Source organism: Bactrocera tryoni, chromosome 3 (genome assembly GCF_016617805.1).
Source record: "Bactrocera tryoni isolate S06 chromosome 3, CSIRO_BtryS06_freeze2, whole genome shotgun sequence".
Taxonomy (NCBI): domain Eukaryota; kingdom Metazoa; phylum Arthropoda; class Insecta; order Diptera; family Tephritidae; genus Bactrocera; species Bactrocera tryoni.
The window spans coordinates 78219711-78245303 of NC_052501.1; the positions used below are offsets into that span (position 1 = coordinate 78219711).

General features: G+C 32.1%; 4 protein-coding genes across 4 annotated transcripts in view; 2 read left to right on the forward strand and 2 right to left on the reverse strand.

Moving 5' to 3' along the window:
• Window positions 1-6711, reverse strand: part of LOC120770424 (serine-rich adhesin for platelets) — a 164691-nt gene extending 157980 nt beyond the window's left edge. The window contains exon 1 of the mRNA XM_040097873.1: window positions 4989-6711. The gene's annotated coding sequence lies outside the window, so the exon portion shown is untranslated. The remainder of the gene's footprint in view (window positions 1-4988) is intronic.
• Window positions 6712-7692: 981 nt separating this feature from the next.
• Window positions 7693-9263, forward strand: LOC120771991 (periodic tryptophan protein 1 homolog). The gene has a single exon (XM_040100347.1). It carries the CDS (start codon window positions 7794-7796, stop codon window positions 9174-9176), a length of 1383 nt encoding a protein of 460 aa, XP_039956281.1. The 5' UTR covers window positions 7693-7793; the 3' UTR covers window positions 9177-9263.
• Window positions 9264-9283: 20 nt separating this feature from the next.
• On the reverse strand, window positions 9284-10224 carry LOC120770789 (U7 snRNA-associated Sm-like protein LSm11; the record flags this gene model as incomplete). Its single annotated transcript, XM_040098369.1, has 1 exon — window positions 9284-10224. A coding segment is annotated over one exon (864 nt), but the record flags the coding sequence as incomplete, so codon positions are not given.
• A 7353-nt stretch (window positions 10225-17577) lies between these two features.
• Window positions 17578-25593, forward strand: part of LOC120770981 (zinc transporter 1) — a 31693-nt gene continuing 23677 nt past the window's right edge. The window contains exon 1 of the mRNA XM_040098723.1: window positions 17578-18301. The gene's annotated coding sequence lies outside the window, so the exon portion shown is untranslated. The remainder of the gene's footprint in view (window positions 18302-25593) is intronic.

The window sequence follows — 25593 nt, forward strand, 5'->3', positions numbered from 1 at the left end:
GTACAAAAATTTAAGAAATTCAAACACTAAACGGAATTACAAAAATACAAAGAAATATTTCAACAATAATTTTGTATATTTTCAATTCTCTAATGACACAAAGAAAATAATTCAAATTTGAATATGAATGATAATGGCACTGCCAGAGCGCAAAAGGGAAGCCGAAGTGGGTTAAAATAAATCTATGCAATATTATTTGTAGTTGTTGGCATTAAACAAAAATGAAAAAAGTTTAGGAAAAAGGTTGTTGATAATAGTGAAATATTTACGAGGTTTTCTACTTTTTTTTGAAGAAAAAACATAGAAACTTCAAGTCAAATGGGGAATGTTTATTATAATTCTAAAGAACATTCTTTGCATTTATTTTTTAAAGATTATCACTTTCAAATTATGGCTGCGGCTACGTTAAGGATGGTCCATCCGTTGAGTACAATTTTCGATGATTCGTTCGAGCATTTCAACTGGTAACTGAAACGGAATGGGGCGTAATGTGAGTAGGGTTACCCCACAGGGTGGAGTTCTCTCTCCTCTTCTATGGATCCTGGTCGATAACGTCCTGCTTAAAAAACTTAAGGATCATGGCTGCCGGGTGATTGCCATTGCCTATGCAGACGATGTAACACTTATGGTCAAAGGAAAGTTCCTAAGTACCGTGTACGAGTTGACGCAGGGCTATATCAGCGAAGTAACAAACTGGGCGGTTGGTCCACCGCCTGCAACCGGCGGCTACTGTGAAATATCTAGGGCTCATCCTAGATAGGAAGCTTTCATTGACGGCGAATATCGAAGAGAGCATCAAAAAAGGCATCGATTGTCCTATACTGCTGTAGAGGAGCCATTGGCAAGAGGTGGGGTCCCTCACCGAAAGTGAATCTCTGTAGTCTCTGCATGGTGGAGGGCTTTAAAAAAAACACACTTGCAAAGAAACTCGAAAGCGTTCAACGGACAGTGCTTATCAGCATGTGTGGTGCTCTAAGGTCCACTCCAACCATGGTACTTATTGCCATATTGAACATAGTGTCCGAAGACATCGTCGGAAGGTGTATGGACGCGAAAGTGGCTTTTAGACTCAAAGAATCTGAGTAGTTAAAAGAACGCGTATCTGAACACTCGGATATCCTCACACTTTGACTTCATACCGGATCATCCAGTTCATGGAGTCGCCAAATCGAACTCCGGTGCCTTCTTCGCTGCCCATATACCGACGAGGGAGCTTTGGCTGCGAAGAAGCCGTTGGAGGGGAGAAGCAGTGAGCTTCTTTACGGATGGGTCAAAGCTTGGGGGGAAGGTTGGTGGAGGGGTTTACTGTCGGGAGCTCTCTAACAATTCCAGTTTCAGACTTCCTGACTATTGCAGTGTCTTCCAAGTCAAGGTTGCAGCCATCAAGGATGCAATAGATCTGCTGCTCCGGAGTGCAGCCTACTTGAGAGAAGTATGGTGTGGGTGCCGTGCCATAGCGGAATCGCCGGAAATTGTAAAGCTGTTGAGCTAGCAAGAAAATTCACCCTAGAACCGCTATGGGTAGAATAGGAGTGAGTCCATGCTTCCGTATCCTCTTGTGTTCTACTACTGGATGGCTGAGCTTCGCCGAAGCTTAGCCAGCGCTGGGCCACCATCGGTACTTGCGCAGTCGCAAAAGCCTTTTGGCCCAAGATTAATCGCAGGAGATCTACAGATCTTTTTGCCTTCAGTAAGGCTAGCCTGTCCCTAGTGGTGGGGCTTTTAACAGGCCCTTTTGAGTTCCATGCTGTAAGGTTGGGAACTTTACCAGACGCCGATTGCAGAAGCTGTTTGTAAGAAGATGAGGTGGAAGCAACTCAACACTTAAAATAAAATATTTCAAAATTTTTCGTAAATATATTTTTTCCCCACAAATTGTTGTTTTCTCACTATAAGAAAAACAAATTAAACACATTCCTTTAGCTTCCTTAAAGTTCTAAATTGTTTTTGAACCCACATTTGAAATTCCTGCCTACACCAAAGGAGTTAGAACAAAGAAAACCAAATAGGAAATATTGTTTGACCAAAGCAAGACTAACTAAACTCGTTTTTACAAAGAAAAGTGCCTTAATATAAAAACTTACACACATATTTACATGCATACTTACAAAAAGTAAGTCAATGCAAACATACATACACACACAAACATATTTATGTACATATATTAAAGCAGATCTCGAGGCAGTGTCAACCAGCTAAACCAGTTTAGGTTTAAATGACAGACCAAACGAGCAAAGTACCAGAGTACCAACCAGCAAGACGAAAAGGTAAACAAAACAAGTATGGCAGGCAACAACAACAAGAAAAACAATTGAACCAGCAATTGAAAAAGGCAGCAACTGCAATAGTTACTGTTGCAAGCGCGTCATTTGGAAAAAAAAACGTATTGTTGGTATATAAATATATGAAAAAAGTATGTAAATAAGTAAGTATTTGTGTATACTATATATGTACATACATAAATAGTTGCATTTGAAGTTACCAAGCAGCGTGCTTTAAATAAGAAATGCAAGTCAACTAACGCGCTTAGTGCAAAATGTGGAAAAACTGCAAGGCGCTATGCAAAACAAGAGACGATAAACCAAAAAATATAAAAAACATATATTAAAACAATTTAAAAAAATAAAAGAAATATTAAAAAAATAAAAAAAATAAAAAAAAAAATTAAAAAATATGAAGTAAAAATAAAGCACTAGTCCAATGGAAAAATTGAAAAAAGTAGACACAAGAAAATGTTAAGTCACACAAAGCAAAAAAATAGCCTACCTTGTATTACTCATACCATATTAAGATAAACAGCAAGAAACGTTAACTTCGTGTGCAACGAAGCTATAATACCCTTCAGATGTGCATTTTTTATAACCCAAATGGGTATAAAAGAACTTTAACTTGAGTTTGATAGGTCTGTTTGTACCGCAGCTACATGCTATAGTGCTCCGATTCGAACAATATATTGGGATCTTGTAGTGTTGCCTTGGACAATAAGCTATGCCGAATTTCGTGAAGATATCTTGAGAAATAAGAAGGTTTTCCATAGAAGGACTTGACTTTTATCAGTCATTTTGTATGACAGCTTTACCCTGTAGTGCTTCGATCTGAACAAATCGTTCGGGGATTGTAGTGCTGCCTGGAATTATAATCTGTAAGAAATTTCGTGAAGATATCACGAGTAATAAGAAGGTTTTCCATACAAGAACCTTATTATGAACGGTCAATTTGTATGACAGCTCTACCCTGTAGTGCTCCAATCTGAACGAATCGTTCAAAGATTGCAGTGCTGACTGGGATTATAATCTGTAAGAAATTTCGTGAAGATATCTTTCAAATAAAAAAGTTTTTCATACAAGGACTTAATTTTTATCAGCCAGTTTGTATGGCAGCTATATGCTATAGTGGTCCGATTCGAACATTACATTCGGAGATTGCAACGTTGACTTGAGCAATAATATATGCCGAATTTCGTGAATATATCTTGAGAAATAAGAAGATCCTCCATAGAAGAACTTGATTTTCATCGGTCAATTTGTATTACAGCTACATGTTATAGTGGTCCGATATCAGCTGTCTCGACAAATGAACAGCTTCTTGGAGAGAAAACAAAAACTGAACATTTATATACATATGTATGTACATAAATATATTCTTTATGGGTGCTCCGCCGCTTTCTTCTGTGCCTTTTAAACATCGTGCTAAACTCAATATACCCCGTACAGGGTATAAAACATTGCATTCTTAAATACAAGTCAGTGCAGAGCAGGAAATGAACCTGTGTGCACTTTTAAGTACATTTTGCATACGCCTGCGATTGTGGCTATGAGAAGAACCACTTCACTACGAGCCAAAGCACTTGCTGCACAAACATTTCCTATGTGTATTCGTAAATATGTATGTTTGCACAGTTGTGCTAAGAGTACTAGGCTCACATGTCTGCTTGAAATGTATCGAAAGTATTGACCTCCAGCTGCCTGTACAAAGAATGAGTCGTATGTCCCGCACTTCTTACTACGCGCAACGCAACCGCAGACAACACATATAAGCAAACATATTTACAAACATACAAATTAAAGTAAAAAAAGTGCATAAATGCATTTTCTTGTCGTCTCCGGATATTACAAACTACTTGTACAATATTCATTGCAGTTATGGTTTGTAGAGGAATTCTTGTATTTTCATTTGAGACACCAGCAGAGAGGGATGAAATGGCAAATGCGATTTTTAAGTGATTTGAAGACAAAACATTTCTTTTTCCAAATACTTTTAATTATTTTCTCGTGTCTAGTTCGAAGTTAGCGTAGATTTTTTAGGTTAGGTAAAGTATTGTACTGGAATTAGATATTTTACGGCTCTACAAGTATGTGGTCGTGAAATTAGGCGTAGAAACAGTTTCGGCAGCGCTTTCTGTCGGTAGCACTTTTAATGGTGCCTATTTAACCCGCAAGAATCCATTCCTCAAATTTTTGAATCGATTTTAAACCTTTTTTTCATCTCTAATCAGCAGCTCCTAAACCCTAAATGAGCCCTCACTCTGTTTCATTTTGGATAGATATAATTTCTTTTCGGCGTCCCTTACGTCTGTTGCTCTCATTTAAATACATAATACGGTGTTTTGGTTGTTTTATTGAAATCCGGCATGAGACGCTTCAAAATTTAAAACTTCTAAATCAAATTTTACTCAGACGGTTCTCGATACACACTGAGCTATTAAGGGTCTACTCGTTATTGTTTTGAGCCGCTCAAGTTTGCGTGCTGGCAACACATTTCTATTTGGTAAATAGAGCACAAAACCCATTAGAAAAGAAGCTGAAAAGATCGAAGAAGCCAACCAGCACTTCTCAAACAAAACTCATCAATATTTTAACAACACGTTGCCATTAATTTAGCTGTACGAGTACATACATACATTCATATGTATGTATGTATGTGGTCATTAGCGATTGAGATCAGTGGAACATTGTTGGGAGATTAATGAAAATGAATGCATAACTTACCGATTACACAGTTGTCTTGCACGAAACTAGCCAAAATTTTGACTATATTATTATATTAGATATGTATTTGTATGTGTGGGTATGTTTCCAAAAGCGCTTATCTCTTTCACTTGAGAGAGTTCACTGCCTTCTTACACAAAAATCTTGCCATTCTATATTCGCTGAACGCTAACTACAGCATTTGTTGTTGTTATACTGCTTAATTTTCTTGTTGTTTTAGCTCTATAACCACTAGCCCTGCGGCTCCAACTGACCGGTTACTACACACACGCGAAACACGCTCGCACAGTATAAACGCTAAACGTAATTAAGTGGAGGAAAATACGTTGCAGCAGCGGGAGAACGTTTATGAATAGTGGACGTAGACACTACAGCCAAATAATCTTAACAAAATGTGCACTGGAATATATTGGTGAACAGCACGGCATAACAGTGCAGTTGCAAGCGGCGCACGCAGTGACGACCCGGAAATCTTGAGACTGCGTCGAATGTGTAACCAAAGCGCGGACAGCGGGATAATCACCACAAGACGCCAATAAAACAAGAGCACCTATTGTAAGCCGCGTCGGAATTATCGAGTATTGGTTTGAGTCGCGAGGATGGAGTGCAACGGATGCGCACTTTTTGCTTTAAGCTTGCTTTTTATGTACATACACATGTATGCACATATGTATGTATGTGAGAAGGTACTTTAAATTTTACTAGTTTGAAGCGCAGACGTTTTGGTTACCCTTTTGGCTTTTGTCGTTTGCCTTTTGCCTTTACACTTCCTCAAACGCGCATTGGTCACTGTTTCGGTGGCTTCGTTCGCCTTAAAGTATCTTCTTTTATCTTATTTATTTACAATTTATTATTTTCTTTGCTGATGCTAATGGTAAGTACTATTGTTGTTAGTAAACCGGTTTCCTATTACGTTCCTCGTGCGCATTCGTATACGCTTCGTATGATTTTTTTCTTATTAACTTATTTGGCTTTGTGCTTATTCATCAGCAATTGATTTGATGCTGGAACGCTTGGCGTGATTAGTTATAATTGTTGTTGATGTTGTTGTTTATTTGCCACTACATATGTACATTTGCTTTTTTTTGCAACACTTTCAAATTCTTTTCATAACTTTATAGACACTTCACTTGCACAATTCAAATGCATACCACATTGTAATTATTATTAAATGCAAAACAGCTGTGAATTGTTGAGTGCTAAGCGAATGTCAGCAAACACGGCGACGACACAAAAACAATTCGCACACAAGAAACGCAAACAAACATGAATGCAACACACTACACAAGTGGCAATTCCAAAAGAATTATAATTATATACACCGAAAACACAACAAACACGTTTGCTTCCTGGCAAGCACTGTTGTTCTGTTTTCTTCTTTTGGCCGCCCTAAATTATGTTATACGCGACACAGCCTCCCTTCGGCACTACTACCGTTTCGCAATTATTCTACCCGTATTTAAATAATTTCATATATTATTAACACACAAATTGCGGCACTTTTTTTTGTACGTTCCCAATTAGCCTCCAACACGACACGCTTCTCTAGCACGCTATTCACTGGACGCAATAAGACGACGAGAATCCGTGCTAAACCAACAAGACAACCGTTCCGATCACTCGCATCATTCGAACTTAACTCGATTTTTCACAAATCCAACTCGACTACTCATCGTTGCTGGTGCTAGCAAAGCAGCTGCTGCCCCAACAATAACAAACACAAATGAGCAAATGCAAAGTAAAAACAAAGCAGTAGTAAATACAATAACAAAAATGCAAAGAAGTGTAAACCGACCGACCGAAATGTGTTTACAAGTAGTAAGAACAACAACATGCGGATGATGCTTGGGGCTGTTACAATAAAAGTGTTTACCAACAACAATGCAATTTAAAAACGCCGCTCCCTTTAGTTATTTGTATGTGAAAGAGAAGAAATAAAATCAAAATTGAGTGTAAGAGCATTGAGTCAGAGAACCGAAGTAGAGAAGTGAACAAAAGGGCCGCGTTGCCATACGCGTTGATTGTAGACGCGCTGTTTTCATGTATTATAACATATTAATTAAATTTTTTGGAAAATACGAAAAATATGGAAAAAGAAATTTTGATAATAAAATATAATATGATGAATATGGTAGAATGGTGAATAACGTAGTTATTCAACCATGGTTTTTAACATTTCTAATTATATGCGTATCATATGGTGTGTTTCCGTCCGAGTTGAAGTAAAAAAACTGAAGGCGGACATTTTCTTGTTATAGCTGAAGAAATCTGCCTAATTGACAGGTTAAAAATCGTGGTCCGTTTCGGTTAAGTAGACCCGACTGTCATGGAAACGAGAATTCGGGTAATATTTTCTAACGCTACAAAAACAACAACAACTATTATACTCATAGAAGGCATAAAAAAGCAAAACCACAAATTAACCAAAACCGAAAGTCTTTTTTGGAACAGTAAGACGAAACTCTCTTTAAATTCAAAATAAAAGAGCTTATGGAGTTACTAATAAGTAATGAACACTAAAAACTATTATATAATTAATAATCAATATACAAAATGTGGATATTTTGTTATTAATTTTCTTAGATACATTTTATGTAGATATACAACGTCCACCTATACGCATTAAATAGTGAATACCTCTAGTTACTCCGAAACTAACTCAAAGCATAGACACAAACCCTCATAACAAATGTCATTTACAAATTTGACAAGCACGTGTTTACGTTTCCAACCAATTGGTATTTTCTGCGTACATTTTTGATTTGTTTTAATTTTTACGCCGAAGCAACTAAATATTCGCTAAAAATGGAGGAGACGGACGGACCTCAAGAGGCCAGCATTGATTTTGTGCCCGCACTTTGCTTTGTGCCACGCGGCGTCGCTAAGGAACGGCCAGAAAAAATTGTGCTAACACAGTCGGAGCTGGCGCGTATCATTGAAGACACAAAGAGTACGCTCGCAGAAGATGGTGAGGATGATGACGATGATGATGAAGATATTGATCACGAGGACGATATGGAGATAGATGATGAAGCAGCAGCTAGCGCTGGCAATCGTAATCCGGACGATGAATTTGGTTTCGATAACTATGACGCGGAAGGCACTTCAAAAACAGCTGATATTGCTTCTGTAGTTGATGCCAACGAGCAGCTGCCAGATGAAGATAATGATTCCGAAGCAGAAGATGAAATCATAAAACCCACTGACAATTTAATATTGGTCGGACACGTGCAGGACGATGCTGCTTCCATGGAGGTGTGGGTGTTTAATGAAGAGGAGGAGTCTTTATATACACATCACGATTTTATACTTCCTAGCTTTCCACTATGCATAGAGTGGTTGAATCATGATCCTGGTAGTGATAAACCAGGAAACATGTGCGCTATTGGTTGTATGGATCCAGTAATCACCATTTGGGATTTAGATATACAGGATTCAATGGAACCTACATTTAAATTGGGTTCAAAGGGTAGTCGTAAGAAGCACAAAGAACCCTATGGACACACCGACGCAGTTTTGGATCTTTCATGGAATCGTCATTTTGAGCATATACTCGCCAGTGGTTCTGTAGATCAGACACTTATATTATGGGATTTAGATGAAGGCCAACCGCACACTACTATAACGGCGTTTGAAGAAAAAGTTCAATCGTTGGAGTTTCATCCAGATGAAGCGCAAAGTATTCTAGCCGGTAGTGCAGATGGTATTGTGCGTTTATTCGATTGCCGCAATGCTGATACGGTAGATAGTGACTATGTGAAATGGAAAATACCCGGTGAGGTGGAAAAAGTATTGTGGAACCCAACTGATACCAATCATTTTGTTGTTGGTACCAATGACGGCAGTCTACATTACGCTGACAGGAGACAACCTAATCAACTGCTGTGGTCAATTAAAGGGCATGAAGAAGAAATTTCCGGTGTGTGCTTCAATAAGGATGTGGCGAATTTGTTGACATCGACATCCACGGATGGTATGCTGAAAGTGTGGGATTTCAATGCCAGCGCTATCAAAGAAGTGTATTCTCATGATTTCCAAATGGGTCGCTTACAATGTATGAAGCAAAGTCCCGAAGATCCATTTACTCTGGCGCTTGGCGGTGAAAAACCGCCGCGCTGTCGCATTTATAATATAAAGAATTTCGAAGTTGTGAGAAAAGTTTTTAAGATTGCTGAAGTACTGCAATAAACAACGCGTTTGACATATAATTTAGTTATAGAAAGTCATAAATAAATATTTATGAGACGATAAAAAAAGAAAACAATTTTTATTAATTAATATTATATTCACTTGTATCAAAATAAAGTTTATAAAACAGTATAACTTAGTTATTTTTTTCTTAATTATTTTTTTTTTGTAAAATTAATAACTTTCATGTTTCCATTTGCAATGACGTAGTGTTTTTGTTGGTTGGCAGTAATATTACAAGTGCGACTTGTTCGCCACGCACAAATAGCTGTTGTAGGTGCCTACGGATTTCCACATTTTTTCTATTAATACTCTTCACTTCTTGCTTTGGCAATTCAATGCCAAGCTCCTGTAATCTCCATGTGCAATCCTGCGGCACGCCACACATTTTATTTTCACTATATCCATATTTACGACGCTGACAAACTTCATGCACATCGCGTAACCACAAATTCCAGAATTTATCAAACCATACTAGCACACCCTCTAAACTACCACGAATACCATGCTCACGTCGCACCATAACGCGTACACGTCGCTGTTCTTTCATGGACTGTCTTAATGCTAACATTGGACCAGTAACGCCATCAATATATGATAAAATATTGTGTGTATCCTTCTGCTTGCGTGCTCTACCTTTTACAGGCATTTGATGTGCCTGGAAACGGCGTTGCTGTGCCTCCTCAGCTATGACCTGGCGTTCCTTTGAGCTGCCAGGTTTAGCACTCATCGCATCTTCCTTTTTTTGTGGATTTTTATTCACGACTGTGTTATTACGTTTGTTCAGATTCATAATGCCGAAACGTTTAAATGCACTTTCAAAAGCTGCCAGATTTTGGTATAACACTTTAGGCTGTTTCTCACTGATGCGGTACTCAGGCGCATAGAGTGCGCGTAATGGATCAAATCTTTCGCTGGTTATATCCAGTGCGCTGTCCGCAGAGCTTGCAGAAATATCTTCTGCTGGTTTAGCGTCAGTTGGTGCTTCTTCAGGCGTTTTCTCCTCATTCTTTGCGGTTTTATCCTTTGCCTCGCTAATTTTGAGTTTTTTAAATTAAATGCTTTTACAGATAAATGTAAATTGTTGCACTTTGTAATATATGTATAAATTTTGTATTTTCGCGTTTTGCCGACAATAAACAAAAACACAGCTGATCGCGCGTTGCCACTCTATAAAAATTATGGAACGTGTTGCCAAGCTTGCGTTATTATAAATTGCTTGACATTTTATATTTTGTATATTAAATGTAACGGAAAATTGTTAAACTAAAAACAATTGTGAAATGAAAAACTATTAAAAAAGATTTTTCATTGATTAAATTAAATGAAAATAAATAAATTAAAAAGCGAGGAGTGTAAAAAAATTTTAATAAATAAAAAATGGGTAGGGGTTTGCTATAGCAAAGGAAAACTTCAGTAATTAATTTATTTTCAATGTTTAATTTAAACTTTATAACAAATATAATAAGTATAGATTAAAAAAAATTTAAATGAAATTAAAAAATAGATTTATTAAATGTTTAAAAAAAAGTTTTGAACTAATTTATTAATTGTTAAAGTTAAAAAAACCTTCTTTTGCATTTTTTTTTTGTTAAATCATAACAACAAAACTGGGTTATCAACGATATACATACATATATGTTTTTGATTTCACACCCTAAATATATTTTCTTTAATTTTAATACAAGTATACGTAGAAGCAAAGGTCCATGAGTAAATCAGATTAGTGCTGGATATGTTACTAACTTGCGTGCTTAGTGCAAAACACACACATTTTATAATGTTTTCTTACTGGCAACATGAACTGGATGACTTTATCTTAGATAAACTTAAATAATGGAATCTCTCATTAAACAAATTATTAAGACACGTAAGTAATCATATCTTCATAAATCTATGTATATATGTATGTATATATTTTTTGTTATCGTATTTGATTTAGAAATGGCAGACTGATTTCATATGTCAAACGTACATATATTTTTTATATAAAATTATTATATTTTTAATGCTCCGAGGAATCTTCTGATTACAAATTTTCTTTCTGATTCCAGTGAAGAGTACAGAAGCTAGTTGCACTGGAATTGGCAATAAAGCAGATTTTAGATATGTAGACTTCAAAATTCTGACACTTCTGTCTTTATACCTTTGAAATCGCTAAGAACTGCTTTAATATTATGTCAGCAAACACTAATATCAAACGTCAAACGATTAGTGGCTTGCATATGCCAACCAACCGGACGAGATTTTGCCGACAGGCTTTCGGCCACGCTTCGCTACTTGTGAGAATATTACAAAATCTTAGAATTTTATGTATTGATTTTTGTATTATTTTGAAAAAACGCCATATTTTCACACCTGTGAATTAACACTTCGCATATTAATGACAGGAAGCACATCAATCGGCATTAAATACCGCAATTAGTATTACAAATATATATACCTAAGAAAGCTTTAATTTTAGAAAAAATGCCTCATCGTTGCAACTATGCAAACAGCAATTTAAATTTATAGATTTCGAAATAACTTTGAGCTGAAAATAGATTTAGCGGAAAATAAGATAACAAAAGAGTTGATAACAAGTTGTCAGGTGCTAAAGGCACTGTAGTGAAGAATACTTTGCTAGAAACGGGAGATCCTCAAGTAAAAGTAGTAAATTTCTAGAAAATCCCAGCTAATCAGTGTAAAATTTATGACTTGCAAAGCAGCTTCATTTTTATCGAAGAAAAGATTTTTGCTGACGAAACATAAAACATGCTTGCAGAGAGAAAAATTAGGCAGCAAAAAATCTTTTTCAAAACAGAATTGAAAGAAAAAAGATTTCGCACTTATTAGTGTTAATTTTTGTATACTCCTGCAACATCTCGCGACAGAGTATACTAGTTTTGTTCACCTAACGGTTGTTTGTATCGCCTAAGACTAATCGAGGTAGATATGGACTTTTGTATCAATGATCAGTATGATGAGACGAATTGAATTTCAAAATCAAACCTCGGCCAAATGTAAAAAAGAGGGTCATTGATCTCATAAAATGTAAGCAAAGCGGTCATTGAACCCATAAAATGTAAATTGATGGGTTAGTAATCCAAAATGTAAACGAAGGTTTTTGTCTTGGCTAAATGTAAACAAAGCTTGTGAACTTGGCTAAATGTAAATAAAAAGTTCATTGACCTCAAAACCAAAGGGTCATTGACCTCACCAAATGTAAACAAAGGTTTCATTTGCCCCATAAACAAATGCGTAAGTGACCCAAAATGCAAACAAAGGTTTTTGTCGTGGCTAAATGTAAACAAAGGTTGTGGACGTGCCTAATGTAAAGAAAAAGTTCATTGACCTCAAATGTAAACAAAAAGTTCACTGACCACAAATGTAAACAAAAGGGTTATTGGTCTTACAAAATATAAACAAAGGGGTCATTAATCCTATAAAAGGTAAACAAAGGTTGTGAACTTGGCTAAATGTAAACAAAGTGTTCAAGTGTTCACTGGTCTCAAATGTAAACAAAGCGGTTATTCACCCCATAAAATATAAACAAAGGTTGTGGACTTGGCTAAATGTAAACAAAAACGTCATTGAGCTGATAATGTAAAAAAATAAAGCACTTTGTTTCCAAGAAACTGTTATTTACACGAAATCGCCGATATCGGGCCACGATAAGATATAGCTGTCATACAAAGTGAGCGGTCAAAAGCAAGCCTTTGTATGTACAAGATATCTTTAAGAAGTTCGGCATGGATTATTGTCCAAGGCAACACTAAAATCGACGAATATATTGTTCAGATCGGATCAGTATATGTATATTTGGCTTTGGTGCCGCTGAAGTTAACGTTTTCTCTAGCTTAATGTAAAGTTTTGGTACACCCGAAGGTTTATCCGCTGTTTTCATTCTTTCAAATTGCAATGGTATAAAATTTTCGGTTACAGCTCTCCCTTACTTATTTTAGTATATATTTACATATTTTTGTACATCTACATTCATTGAAAACGCATAATAATATGCTCGAGCTCGTTATAAAAATAAGATTCTTTGTTATGCCAGAGAATAAGGAATGAAACTCGGCTGGTGATAAGTTATCCACAAATAAATATTTACAAATTTTCAGATAACATTGAACGCACTTTGACCTCAAACAGTGTCATACAAATATGTGCGTTGATTTATATACATATATATGTATATACATATATTCATACAGTTGTCCACAAAAAATAGCAGTGTTCTATGTGGTACGAGATCGCTTTTATATTTTCAGTAAAAATGGTTTATAGAATAACAAAATTTTCATATTTCAGTACATAGTATAACAGAATAGTAACACTGGGATCATTTGCAATGGATATCTTTCGCTTTCGGCCATGGGTTTCAAGTCTATTCGTATAGGTCTTAACCTCGTCACTCTTCCGACTCCTTTTATGCGCGTTTTACTGATTTCATAATCTGTTTCATTCATCATTTTCGTTTTTTATCGTGAGTATCCCGTTATGTGTACCGCTATTGCAGCTCGTCATTTACATATGAACCAGAAAAGCTACCACATACAGCCAAATATATTTTTCATATTGATACTACTATTATTTTGTGCCCAACTGTATGTTTCAACTAATTATTCATGACTCCCTAATTTTAGCCGCCGACTTTTGTCATACTTTGTGAAATTGGGCAAAACAAAGCGACAGATATGTACATACTACACGCTAATCGATTAGCTGATAGACAATAAGTGTTAATGCACTTATAGAAAAACATATGTATAATGACGATAATGACGCTTATCGACTATTTTGTCTGCCAATGTCTGTGGCAAAAAGTTGTTAGATAGGGTTGCCTTAGTAACAAAATGACAAATGCCTAGATATATATGCACACATAAGTCTATTTATACCCTGAATAGGTTATGTTAAGTTTGCCACGAGATTTTTAATAGCCGAAAGGTCAACGTTGGAGACCCCATAAAGTATATATGTACAAACATATTTGAATGATCAGTGTGACGTTTTGGGTTGATTTTACTTTGTCCGTCTGTTCATCTATCCGTTTTTCGATTTTCATATACGCAAATTAGTCCATCGGTTTATGGAGATATCGAACTGAAGTTCGGCACAGTCCTTTTCTCCTCAAGAAGCTGCTCAATTGTCGGACGACTATAGAATGTCAGACCACTTTAAGATATCAAATCACCATATACAAATTGAGCGATCGAAATCAAGTCATCAACAACAAATTGTTCAGATCGAACCGCTATAATATATAGCTTACCGATTAAAATGTGTTTAGATCCTTTTCGGCTATAAGAAGTTCACCTGTGAAGGGTATTATAGCTTCGGTGGAGCCGAAGTTAACGATTTTGCTTATTTTTTCCATAATTTTTAACAAAGTCAAACAAAAATTTCGTCTCTAACCTCACATTTAAATAAGTGATTTGGTTCTATGTTGAGTTTTGGACTTTTAAGCTCAGATTAACAAAAATCTAAAGGAAACTATAAAAAAATTAAGAAAAAACTGCTGAAAGTTTGGAGATTTCGATACAATACGTAAAGAAAATCCATCGAGATAACAAAAAAAATAGACAACATATCAAAAAACTGTTTTTGTACATTTCTTTGATGAGAAAATGAATAAATATTAAGTTTTCTTTTGAAAATTAGAAAAAGAACACCTCTCTAGTCCTTTATGAGTTTAAAATGGTTTGAGTCTAGGCTAACAATTAGCTGTGTTACACACCCAATGATTAAAACGACATAAAATTTCGTGTTATTCAGAAAAAAAGTTTTCCAAAAAAATAAAATTGGGGATCCATTATTATTAAACATAAAAAAACTTCCGAGACTACAACGAAACCAGAGCTTCGAACGTGGCGCTACAATACAAAACAAGTGAAGAGATGCTGTTTTAAAAATTGTGTAATTGAAACCTAACTACTGTCTCTGGAGCTCACAAGAAATTACCGAGACTACAGACTTCAAAATGCTTCGATAAGTAGACAGTGTTGGTAAATGGCATTACAAAATCTTTTTAGTAAAGTGTAATTTATATAGAAAATTGCTTCCAAATTTAGCTATATTGCTACTAATGGAAAATGTATCTACCTAATTAAAGTGACAGATACCCCAGACAGTTAAAAATAATGAAATTCTAAAGACATTATCGAGAATGAAGGTAAATAAAGTTTGCGTGCCTTCCAGCTGCCGATTTTTGGGCGCAAAGGTATTGAGATCAGTTATATTGTATGCGACTCTGATTTGGCTCCAGGTGTTAGACATTAAATCATAATTCACATGGTGCCGCTTAATCAGTACTGTTCGAACAATATCCAGCGATGCTGCTTATAACAGACGATAAGTTTGTCAAGAACGATTTTTGGTATACAGCTCTATTCCAAAGGATTATCTATATACTCGTACTCTGTAGAAGGGAGGAGATCGTTAGTGAGACACGGAGTGGTGACATAAATTATTCGGAAGCCATACCGATCGCTTTGGAACAGATCTCAATAAAGGCTGTTAGTGAAATTAATGTATTACCTCAAGCTATTCACAGCTTTCAGCAGTTTTTTGACATGGAATCCATACAGAAAATGAGAACTAAGCGAAAAGAAGAGTTCTAGGCTCGTTATTTTTTGGGTTAAAAACTTATTAAACTTGAAATCCATTTAGAAAATAAATATTAAACGGTACACGTCAGTAGTGCGTTGCGAGTTTTATAATGGATGAAAATATCGAACAAAGAGCTTGTCTCAAATTGTGTATTTCTAACCAAATTTCGTGTGCGGAAACGTTGACAATGTTGGAAAAGGCTTACGATGATTCAGTTTTATCAAAAACCCAAGCCTACGAGTGTAAAACAAGTTCAAAGCTTTCAAAGACGGTCGAGAGATCGTTAAAGACATGCCTCGGTCGACCTTTGACATCTTCAACTAATGAAAATATTAAAAATGTGAATGAAATGGTGCTTGAAAATGGTCAGGCAAGCGTGAGAGAGATGGCAAGAGAGCTCGACCTCTCTCGCGAGTCCTTTCGAATGATTTTGATGGATATTTTGGGTATGAAACGCGTTCTTGCGCGACTCGTACCGATAAACCAACATTTTTTTCAAAAAAGTGCCGTAAACAGGTCTCTTTGGACAAGCTTGATCGTGCGAATTCCAATCCCTCATTTATGGAGAGCATTATAACTGCCGATGAGTTTGTCATGCAAACAAGGCAACAATCATCGGAATGGAACCCGTTTTCGTTTTGATCGAAGAGATAAGACAAAATTGTCTGAAGGAACTGGAGGCCATCCCAAAAAGGGCTTATGAAAAGTGTTTGGAGGACTGGAAAAATCGTTGGCATAAGTGTAATACAACTGGTGGGGTTTACTCTGAAGGCGGTAAAATAAATATTTAATTTAATTGCAATTTCCAGGTACCTTTTTGTCACGATGTACACACCTTTCTTTCCCCACATAATGCGAGGTGCGTTAGACGCGCCATAGTTCACACTTCATACATGCGCCTCAGCAAAAACGCGTCTAGTAAGCGCTTACGCACTTTTGTATGTATGTATGTACATATGTGTGCGTGTTCGTGTGCAAAATATTCGCACTCGTGGCGCCGTTGCTGGCTGCTACTTTTTTCAGAGCGCCCACCAATCACATTTTATCTCCAAGATACAAATATTTTTACTTTTGTCGACCATATGTTGTTGTTGTTGCATGCTGCTTCGACGCTCCATTGTTTACAAGCTATTGCCCATGGTATCGTGCATAATATATATATTTACTTTTATAAAAGCGAGTTGTTGTTGTTGTTGTTTCTATGCATGTATTTATGTCAAGTGTGTGTGTGTGTGTAGCTCTAGCGCTTTATCAGTAGTCACTAAATAGTCAAAAAGTTGCCGCGTTTGATAAGACTAGACTATGCGCTAACTAAACAGGCTGACGGACGTTTGAGAGCAAGAGTGTCGAAATGTTTACTGACACACACATACCTGTACATATGTATGTATGTATTTTTTAGTCGAGCAGTGCATGCGTGCGGCGCTTTTGGCAGTTTTTAGTTTTGCTCGGCGGTACCTGTCGGTATCGCAGCCATTCGGCATTTTATTAATTTACTGTTACATTAACTGTCTCTTGCTGACTCGCGTTCGCTCTCTCTCACACAAACACATATACACGTTTACACTTTCCATTTTATCGCTGGTCGCCGCAGGCAGCAATATTCGCGAGATTAAAATGCCGCTTCGGTGCGGAAAAAATGGCTCATCTGTACGATCACTCGTCTGCCGGGTCTCCAGCCGCACGTGGGTGAGTGTATGCGTGTGTGTGTGTGCGCGTGATATATACATACATACATATGTAGGTATATTTGTTTAGTTTTCGAGCTGTTGAACGCAATGGCTCGTTGACAGTTGTGTTTGAGCGCGCGGCCACAGCGTACAGGTGGTTCGGTAGTTTTCGCCGTTGAAAAAATATTGCAAAGCAGAAATTTGTGTTGAAAAATTCACAAAATAACAGTTCATTTGTGTGTAGACGAGCTCGTATACGCTTGACCGTGCAGAAAAGCGGGAAATCAACAATTAAAATAGAAGTGGCTTTTATTATAATTTCGTTTTCGGTGTGTGTGTGAAATTGACGAAATGCTGCAAAGCGCTGACAGGAAATGTTCGAAAGTAATTCTCGCACAAACAATTGTTTTTTAAATGAAACGCGACCAAACAATGTGGTAATTGATAACAATACTAGAAAAGCGTATTTGTATAATTGAATAAATAAAAAAGAAAATAAATAACTATAAAAACTAAAACAAAAAAATTAACAAAGCGCTTAGAAAGTCTGCACAAAAATTGAGAAAAGTGTGCAAAATAGAAAAAAATAAATAAACAAATCGAAAATCGCTGTTCTGCACCATGCGTACGGTTTAATTGTTTATAAACACTCAAAAAGTATCATTTGCGGTTTTATTTGCATTTCGTCGTGTTTGGTGGCTTTGTGGCATAATCAATTGTGCGATATTTATGAATATACAACAAAAATATATATAATTCGAAATTTTTGCATATTTATATACATATAAATGTATATAATAGATTGCAGACATTTTATGAAATCAACGGAGTTCAAAATTTAGGGAAATATTTTCCAGAAAGGTGAGTTTCAGCGTTTAAAAAAAATTAAAGTGTAAAAAAATTAAAAAAATGAGTTTCAGCAGTTTTTGAGCGTGAAAAAAAATCGAAAAAATTCACAAATAATAAACGAAGTATATATGTATGTGTGCAAATCCTTTGTAATTTATTAGGTAATTATTTAGAATTTATTCAAGCGAAATATATAATATAAATATTATTACATACACACATATACGTCTTTTTTTATGTTTTGTATGTATGCAGCTGTGAAAACGAATAATTTTTGTGAAAATATAAAAATTAAAAATAAAAATAATATCTTGTTTTATAATAAATATAAAATCACTTAAAAATAAAAAAAAAACATCATTGGTTTAAATGTATTCTATATCGATACAAGCGACTATAAGCTTTTAGAAAATAATTTTTTTTCAGTGAGAACCGAAATATTTTTAAAATTTATTTTCTTAATTCAATTTTTTTAATATTTTCAAAATAAAAATAATATTTTGTTTTATAATAAATATAAAATTACTTAAAAATTAAAGTTAGCATCATTGACTTAAATGTATTTTATATCGATACAAGCGACTATAAACTTGTAGAAAATATTTTTTTTGTTAATTAAATTTTTTTTTAATATTTTCAAAATAAAAATAATATTTTGCTTTCAAAATAAATATTAAATTACTTAAAAATTAAAATAAGCATCATTGACTTAAATGTATTTTATATCGATACAATTGACTATAAACTTGTAGAAAATAGTTTTTTTTAGTGAAAACAAATATTTTTAAAACTAAAAAACTAAATTTATATTAATTAAAATTTTTAAAAATATTTTCAAAATAAAAATAATATTTTCTTTTAAAAAAATATTTACAAATATTTAAAAATTTAAATAAGCATCATTGGTTTAGATGTATTTTATATCGATACAATCGACTATAAACTTGTAGAAAATATTTTTTTTAGTGAAAACAGAAATATTTTTAAAACTAAACAAAAATAAATGTATATTAATTAAAATTTGTTAAAAATATTTTCAAAATAAAAATAGTATTTTCTTTAAAAAAATATATAAAAATACCTAAAAATTTAAATAAGCATCATTGCCTTAAACGTGTGTATTTCATATTAATAAAAGTGACTATTACATAACTCAAAAGTTGTGAAATTTTTTTCTGGTGAAAATATAAAATGTTTTAAAATAAATATAAAATATAAATTTATATAAGGTATTAAATAAAAAACGTTTTTTTAATGTAACTATATTGATAAAAGTGACTATAAACTCAAAAGTTGTGAAAATATTTTTTTGTTGATATAAAATGTTTGAAAATAATTATAAAATGAAAATGAAATACCTTCTAATTTTAAATGCTCAAATCTAATGTTGGCTGGGATTTAGAATAGCATCCCCGGATTTCGGGGATAAAATGGGTATCACTGGAAAGGCGATGTTCTCCCGACCCCTAATTTTTTTTAATATTTTGTTATACATTTTTTTTTAATTTTTGTTATTAACTTTTTTTTAATTTTTTTTAATTTTATTTTAATTTTCTTTATATTTATTTTTTAATTATTTTATTTTTTTTAATTTGTTAAATTATAATATTTTTATTGAATATTTAGAATTTATTTAGTACATCTATTTTTCTCTTGTAACACTTTTAATGAAAAATGTAAATTTACTTAAAATTTAAAATTCTTTCCCAGTATTAAATACTTTCCAAAGCAAATCAAAAGTTTTGTGAAGTGAAATTTTTAATTTGAAAACAAAAAGTAAAAAACTTGGGAACAAAAACCTATTACAAAGAAAACCAAATTTGAGTGCAAAAAAATTTTATTTTTAGATCTATATAAATCGATCCTCAAATTTACAAGATGATCAAATTTTTTTAATAATTTTAACAACCAAAATCGTTTCTAACAAATCAAAAATTTATTTTAAATTTAGTTCGAAAAAAATTTCAGTAAAAAATTAAAACCAAATTTAAAAGACTAAAAAAAAATTCAAAAAATTAAGAAACAAAATTAAAAACAAATGGAAATTAAAAGCTATTGCAAGATAAAACCAAATTTTAATACTAAAAAATTTACTTTTAAATCAAAAATCAAATCCTCAGATTTTAATTTTATTTTATAATTTTTATTCAAAACAAAAATGTTTTTATTGGTTTTATATCAGAACAAAAATGTATTTGAAATTAAAAAAAAGCTATTAAACTTCAAAAATTAATATAAAAAATTTTCTATAAAATTTTCTTTAAAAACTATTGCAAGAAATAACCAAATTTGAATACTAAAAAACTTTTTTTAAAATCTATAGTTAGTCGAATTTCAAATCTAAAAAATAAACGAATTTTAAATCTAAAATTAAGTGAATTAGTTTAATAGTTTTTATGGAAAAAAATTGTTTTTAACAGTATCAGTACATACAGAAAAAAATTTAATTGAAATTAAAAAAAAAAATTAAAAAGAACAATATGTCAAATTAGAAAATGTACATACATATATTAAAAATTAAAAAAATTGCCTTTAAAAAACTGTTGTAAGAAAAGACCAAATTTTTTAACTATTATAAAAAAATTGTTTTAAATCTAAAACTGCAAATAAATATTTGAATTTTCATTGAACATGGAAAAAATGTTTATTAAAAATTTAATTAATTTATTTATTTTTTCAAATATACGTTCAGTTTTTCGCACAAAAGCTATGTAAGATCGAAAAAGTAAAAAATATTTACAGTTTTATAAAAATTGCTGATATATATATTTTTTTAATTTTATTTATTATATATTCCTTTTTTTAATTCTCTTATCTAATTTTTTTTAATGTTTTAAATTGTTTCAAACTTAATTTTTTTTTTGAAATTTATGTTCAGCTTTTTTTCACACAAAAACTATGTAAGATCAAAAAGGCAGAAAATATTTACAGATTTATAAAAATTGTTGAATGTTTTTTTAATATTTTCATCTCATTTTTTATATTTTTTTAATTTTTTTTTTTTAATTTTTTTTTTTAATTTTTTTTTTAATTTTTTTTATTTTTTTTTTAATTTTTTTTATTTCTTAATTTTTTTTAATTTAATTAATTTTTTTTTTTCAAAATTATGTGCAATTTTTTCGCACACTACCGAGTACGCACTCCTACTGATTGCCTGGATTATATAATCGAAATTAATAATTATAAATGTACCATTTGGATACCGTGCACTTCAAACACTTCAACTACAATTTAAGTAAAAATGCGCTTGAATAGTGAACTTTTTCCTTTTCAACAGCAATCATTCTTATTTGCTTAGCCATAATCTCTCAGACTTATAAGTACATATATGTATGTATGTATGTGCTTCTAAGTATGCGTCTGCCTGTGTGCATATAAAACATTCACCTCATTTAATTGCTGCTAACTACAGTTCTTATCAAAAGTGCGCGTACTTGCCCGCAAACCTACAAACCGCATGCCAACGCACATACTTACATATATGTATATATGTGTGTATATGCATATATACGAGCATTTGCTAAATTTTCATTATAAAATCTGACACTCAAAAGCGCGCACTTATCACAATTCGTGCGTGTATCTCGAGAACTATGAAATAATGGATAGAGGCAAACAACACAACAAAGCAATAAAGTGTCTGCAAAAGCGATAATTTGCAGTTTATAAATAGATACACACAATATTGTAACAGCAACAAGAAACTCGATTTTTGTATAACTCGATTTGTTTGTTCGCCTGTGGGCATGAGTATCTCATAAACTGAGAGCGAAATTATAAAAAACAAAGCGGGCAATATGACATTTTCTGTGTGCGTGTGTGTGTGTATGTTAATTTATAGGTGTGTGCTAGGTTGACATTTTTATGAAAACAAAATCAGGGGTTTATTGACTGCCACTGCGTGGCGATATCTCAAAAACTGTGTACACAGAAATTATTTTTAGCTTGTTTGGTTCGTTAACTGCAAAGACTTTTACAAACATAATATACATAGCATAGTATATAAAATTTTTTGCAATTTGTTTATACTTTTATATACAGAGTAAAAAATATATAAAATAATTTGAAACCTAAATTAATATGTTATGAAATATTATAGACTTACATATACATACATATAACATATTTACACAAAGAAACCCTTTGACGGCGCACAACACGTGCTAGAAATAAAAATAAATAAAAAGCAAGAAAAAACTTAACTTCGACTGCACGAAGCAATAATACCCTACACAGTTGCATTTCTTAAAACATAATAACATTATAACATATATAAAACGATATTTATCTTAATTTTCAGCAGTCAATTTGTATGGCAGCTATACGCTATAGTGGTCCGATCTGAACAATTTCTTTGGATATTGTAACGTTACTTTGAAGAATAATATTTGGCAAATTTCGTGAATATATCTTCGGAAATAAAAAAGTTTTCTATACAAGCACTTGACTCTTATCGGTCAGTTTGTATGGCAGCTATATGATATAGTTTTCCGATCTGAATAAAATATTCGGAGATTGTAGCATTGTCTTGGACAATAACTCATGCAAAATTTCCTGAAGATATCTTCGGAAATAAAAAAGTTTTCCATACAAGCACTTGACTCTTATCGGTCAGTTTGTATGGCAGCTATATGATACAGTGGTCCGATCTGAATAAAATATTTGGAGATTGTAGCATTGCCTTGGACAATAACTCATGCCAAATTTCCTGAAGATATCTTCGGAAATAAAAAAGTTTTCCTTACAAGCATTTGACTCTTATCGGTCAGTTTGTATGGCAGCTAAGTGTTAAAGTGTTGCGATAACGGCGATTCCAAAAAAATAAGCTGCTTTTTGGGGAGAAAAGAACGTCTGAAAATTTTCAGGTCGCTAGCTCAAAAACTGAGGGACTAGTTCACCTATACACAAAGAGGCAGATACAATAAGGCACATAACTAAATCGACTCACCTTGTCACGCTGTTAGTTCATATATGAATTTTATAGTTTCCTTCTGATTATTACAAACTTCGATGCAAACTTAAAATACCTTATTTAGGGTATAAATATATATATATATTGAAAACTATGCCAATATGTGTATTAGCATATTTATTTACGGATTTTCAGCACAAAAACATCACAAAATATGTACTATATGTATCACGAAATATGTAGATATGTATTTTTAGGTCGAAAACTTTCATCAACACATTAGAATTACACCCACCCACATACATGTTTTTGAACGATGAAAACACCGAGCACAAATATTCGCCATACGCGTGTCTCTCAGATTTTCGCATTTTCTTTGCGCATAAATTAATTTCTTGATTTTGTAATTGGAGCGAGTTATTATGCTCAAAGCTTTTCCACATATTGGCGTGGCTAGCCAAAAATTGTACTAAAATAGTATACTAAGCTATGCAAAAAAAGAAACATCAAGCGATTATTTAAAAGTTTTATTATACTTATAAACTCGTGCCTGAAAAAAGTTCTTGAGCCACTATAAATAGTATTTAAAGTTAAATCGTATTTAAAGTTGTCAGTAATCGTCAAATTTGACTTGCAATGGTGGTGTTTGATCAGCTGGTAGTTGCACTTTTGCCCTTATTCATAACTATTTTTTTGTACAATTTTTAGTTAATTCTATATTTCTTTACTTTATTTCAATTGTATGAAAAACAGAAAATTAGAAAATATTACACAAAATTAAAAATTAATATAATTAATGAAAAATTTCGTGAAATAAACATGTAAGCGGCATAAACAAATTAAAAACCGTCAATGTACAAAGAATCAGAGTTAATTAATTCAATTATTGCCGGGCAATCAAACGGCATTTTGTCAGGTGATCTCGCATTGCACGCTTTATTTCCGATAATGACACTTATTGAATGAACATTGACAGACAAAATTTGAAGAGCAATATCAACAAAGTATGACAAGCTACAAACTTTCATTGGCTGCAATTCAAACGCTTGTTTTTTTTTAATAATGACTATTAATGAGTTGACAAAAATTAAAAAAATAAAATATATATATAAAAAAACATAAACAAATTTTAAATTAAATAAATAAACAAACTTATTTAAAAATTAAAAAATTTAATTAAAAAATTAAAAAAAAAATAAAAATTAAAAAATGTTAAAGAAATAAAAACTTAAATTGATTAAAAAAAGTAAAAAAAAAAATTTGAAAAAAATAATATATAAAATAAAATATAAAAAATTAAAAATAAAAACACAAAATTCAAAAATTAAACTTATATAAAATGTTATAAAAGAACCTAAACAAACTTTGAATTAAAAAAATAATTATTTAATTAATTAAAAAAATTAAAATGTATTAGAAATGCAAAAAAATTAAATAAAAAATTACAAGTAAAAAAAAAAAATTAATTTAAAAAAACAAAAAAAATAAATAAAGGATTAAAAATATAAAAATTTATTAATTAAAAAAAACTTGAAGTAATGGTACTAACGTACATAACATAATAAATACGATCATAAACAAATTTTAAATTTCAAAATTAAAACAAATTAATAAATTAATTAAATAAAAAAAGAAATAATTAAAAAATCCAAAAAAATTAAATAAATATATAAAAACTTTGAGAAAATAAAATATAAAAAAATTAAAAATTAATTAATTAAAAAAACTTGAAGTAATGGTACTAACGTACATAACATAATATATACGATCATAAACAAATTTTAAATGAAAAAAGTGAAACAAATTAATAAATTATTAAAAATTACAAAAAAACTTAATAAATTAAATACAAAATTAAAAAAAAATTACAAAAAATATTAAAAAAGAAGATATAAAATGAAATAGAAGAAATTAAAAACAAACATAAATTAATAACAAATTAAAAAAAAACTTGAGGTATGTATGTATGTATTATGTATTATATTATATGTATGTACATATGTATAATATAATATAAAAGTACATAAATAAATTTTAAATTACAAAATTAAAAAAAATATATATTTAAAAAACAATTAATAAAAATATTTAAAAAAAAATTTAAAAATACTTGAAGTAATAGTACTAACAAATATTATATGCAATAATATAAAAGAACATAAAGAAATTTTAAATTAAAAAAAATTAAAATTAAATAAAGTAAATAAAAATAAATTAAAAATAACAAAAAAAAATTAAAACAGTGAAATAAAATAATATAGAAGTAAACAAAAAATTAATAAAAATATTAAAAAAAGACTCGAAGTAATAGTACTAACATATATTATATACAAAAATATAAAAGAACATAAACAAATTTTAAATTAAAAATTAAAAAAAGAATTAATTAAAA

Coding starts and splice junctions, on each gene's coding strand:
- LOC120771991 (XM_040100347.1), top strand. CDS start 7,794: ATGGAGGAGACGGACGGACCTCAAGAGGCCAGCATTGATTTTGTGCCC.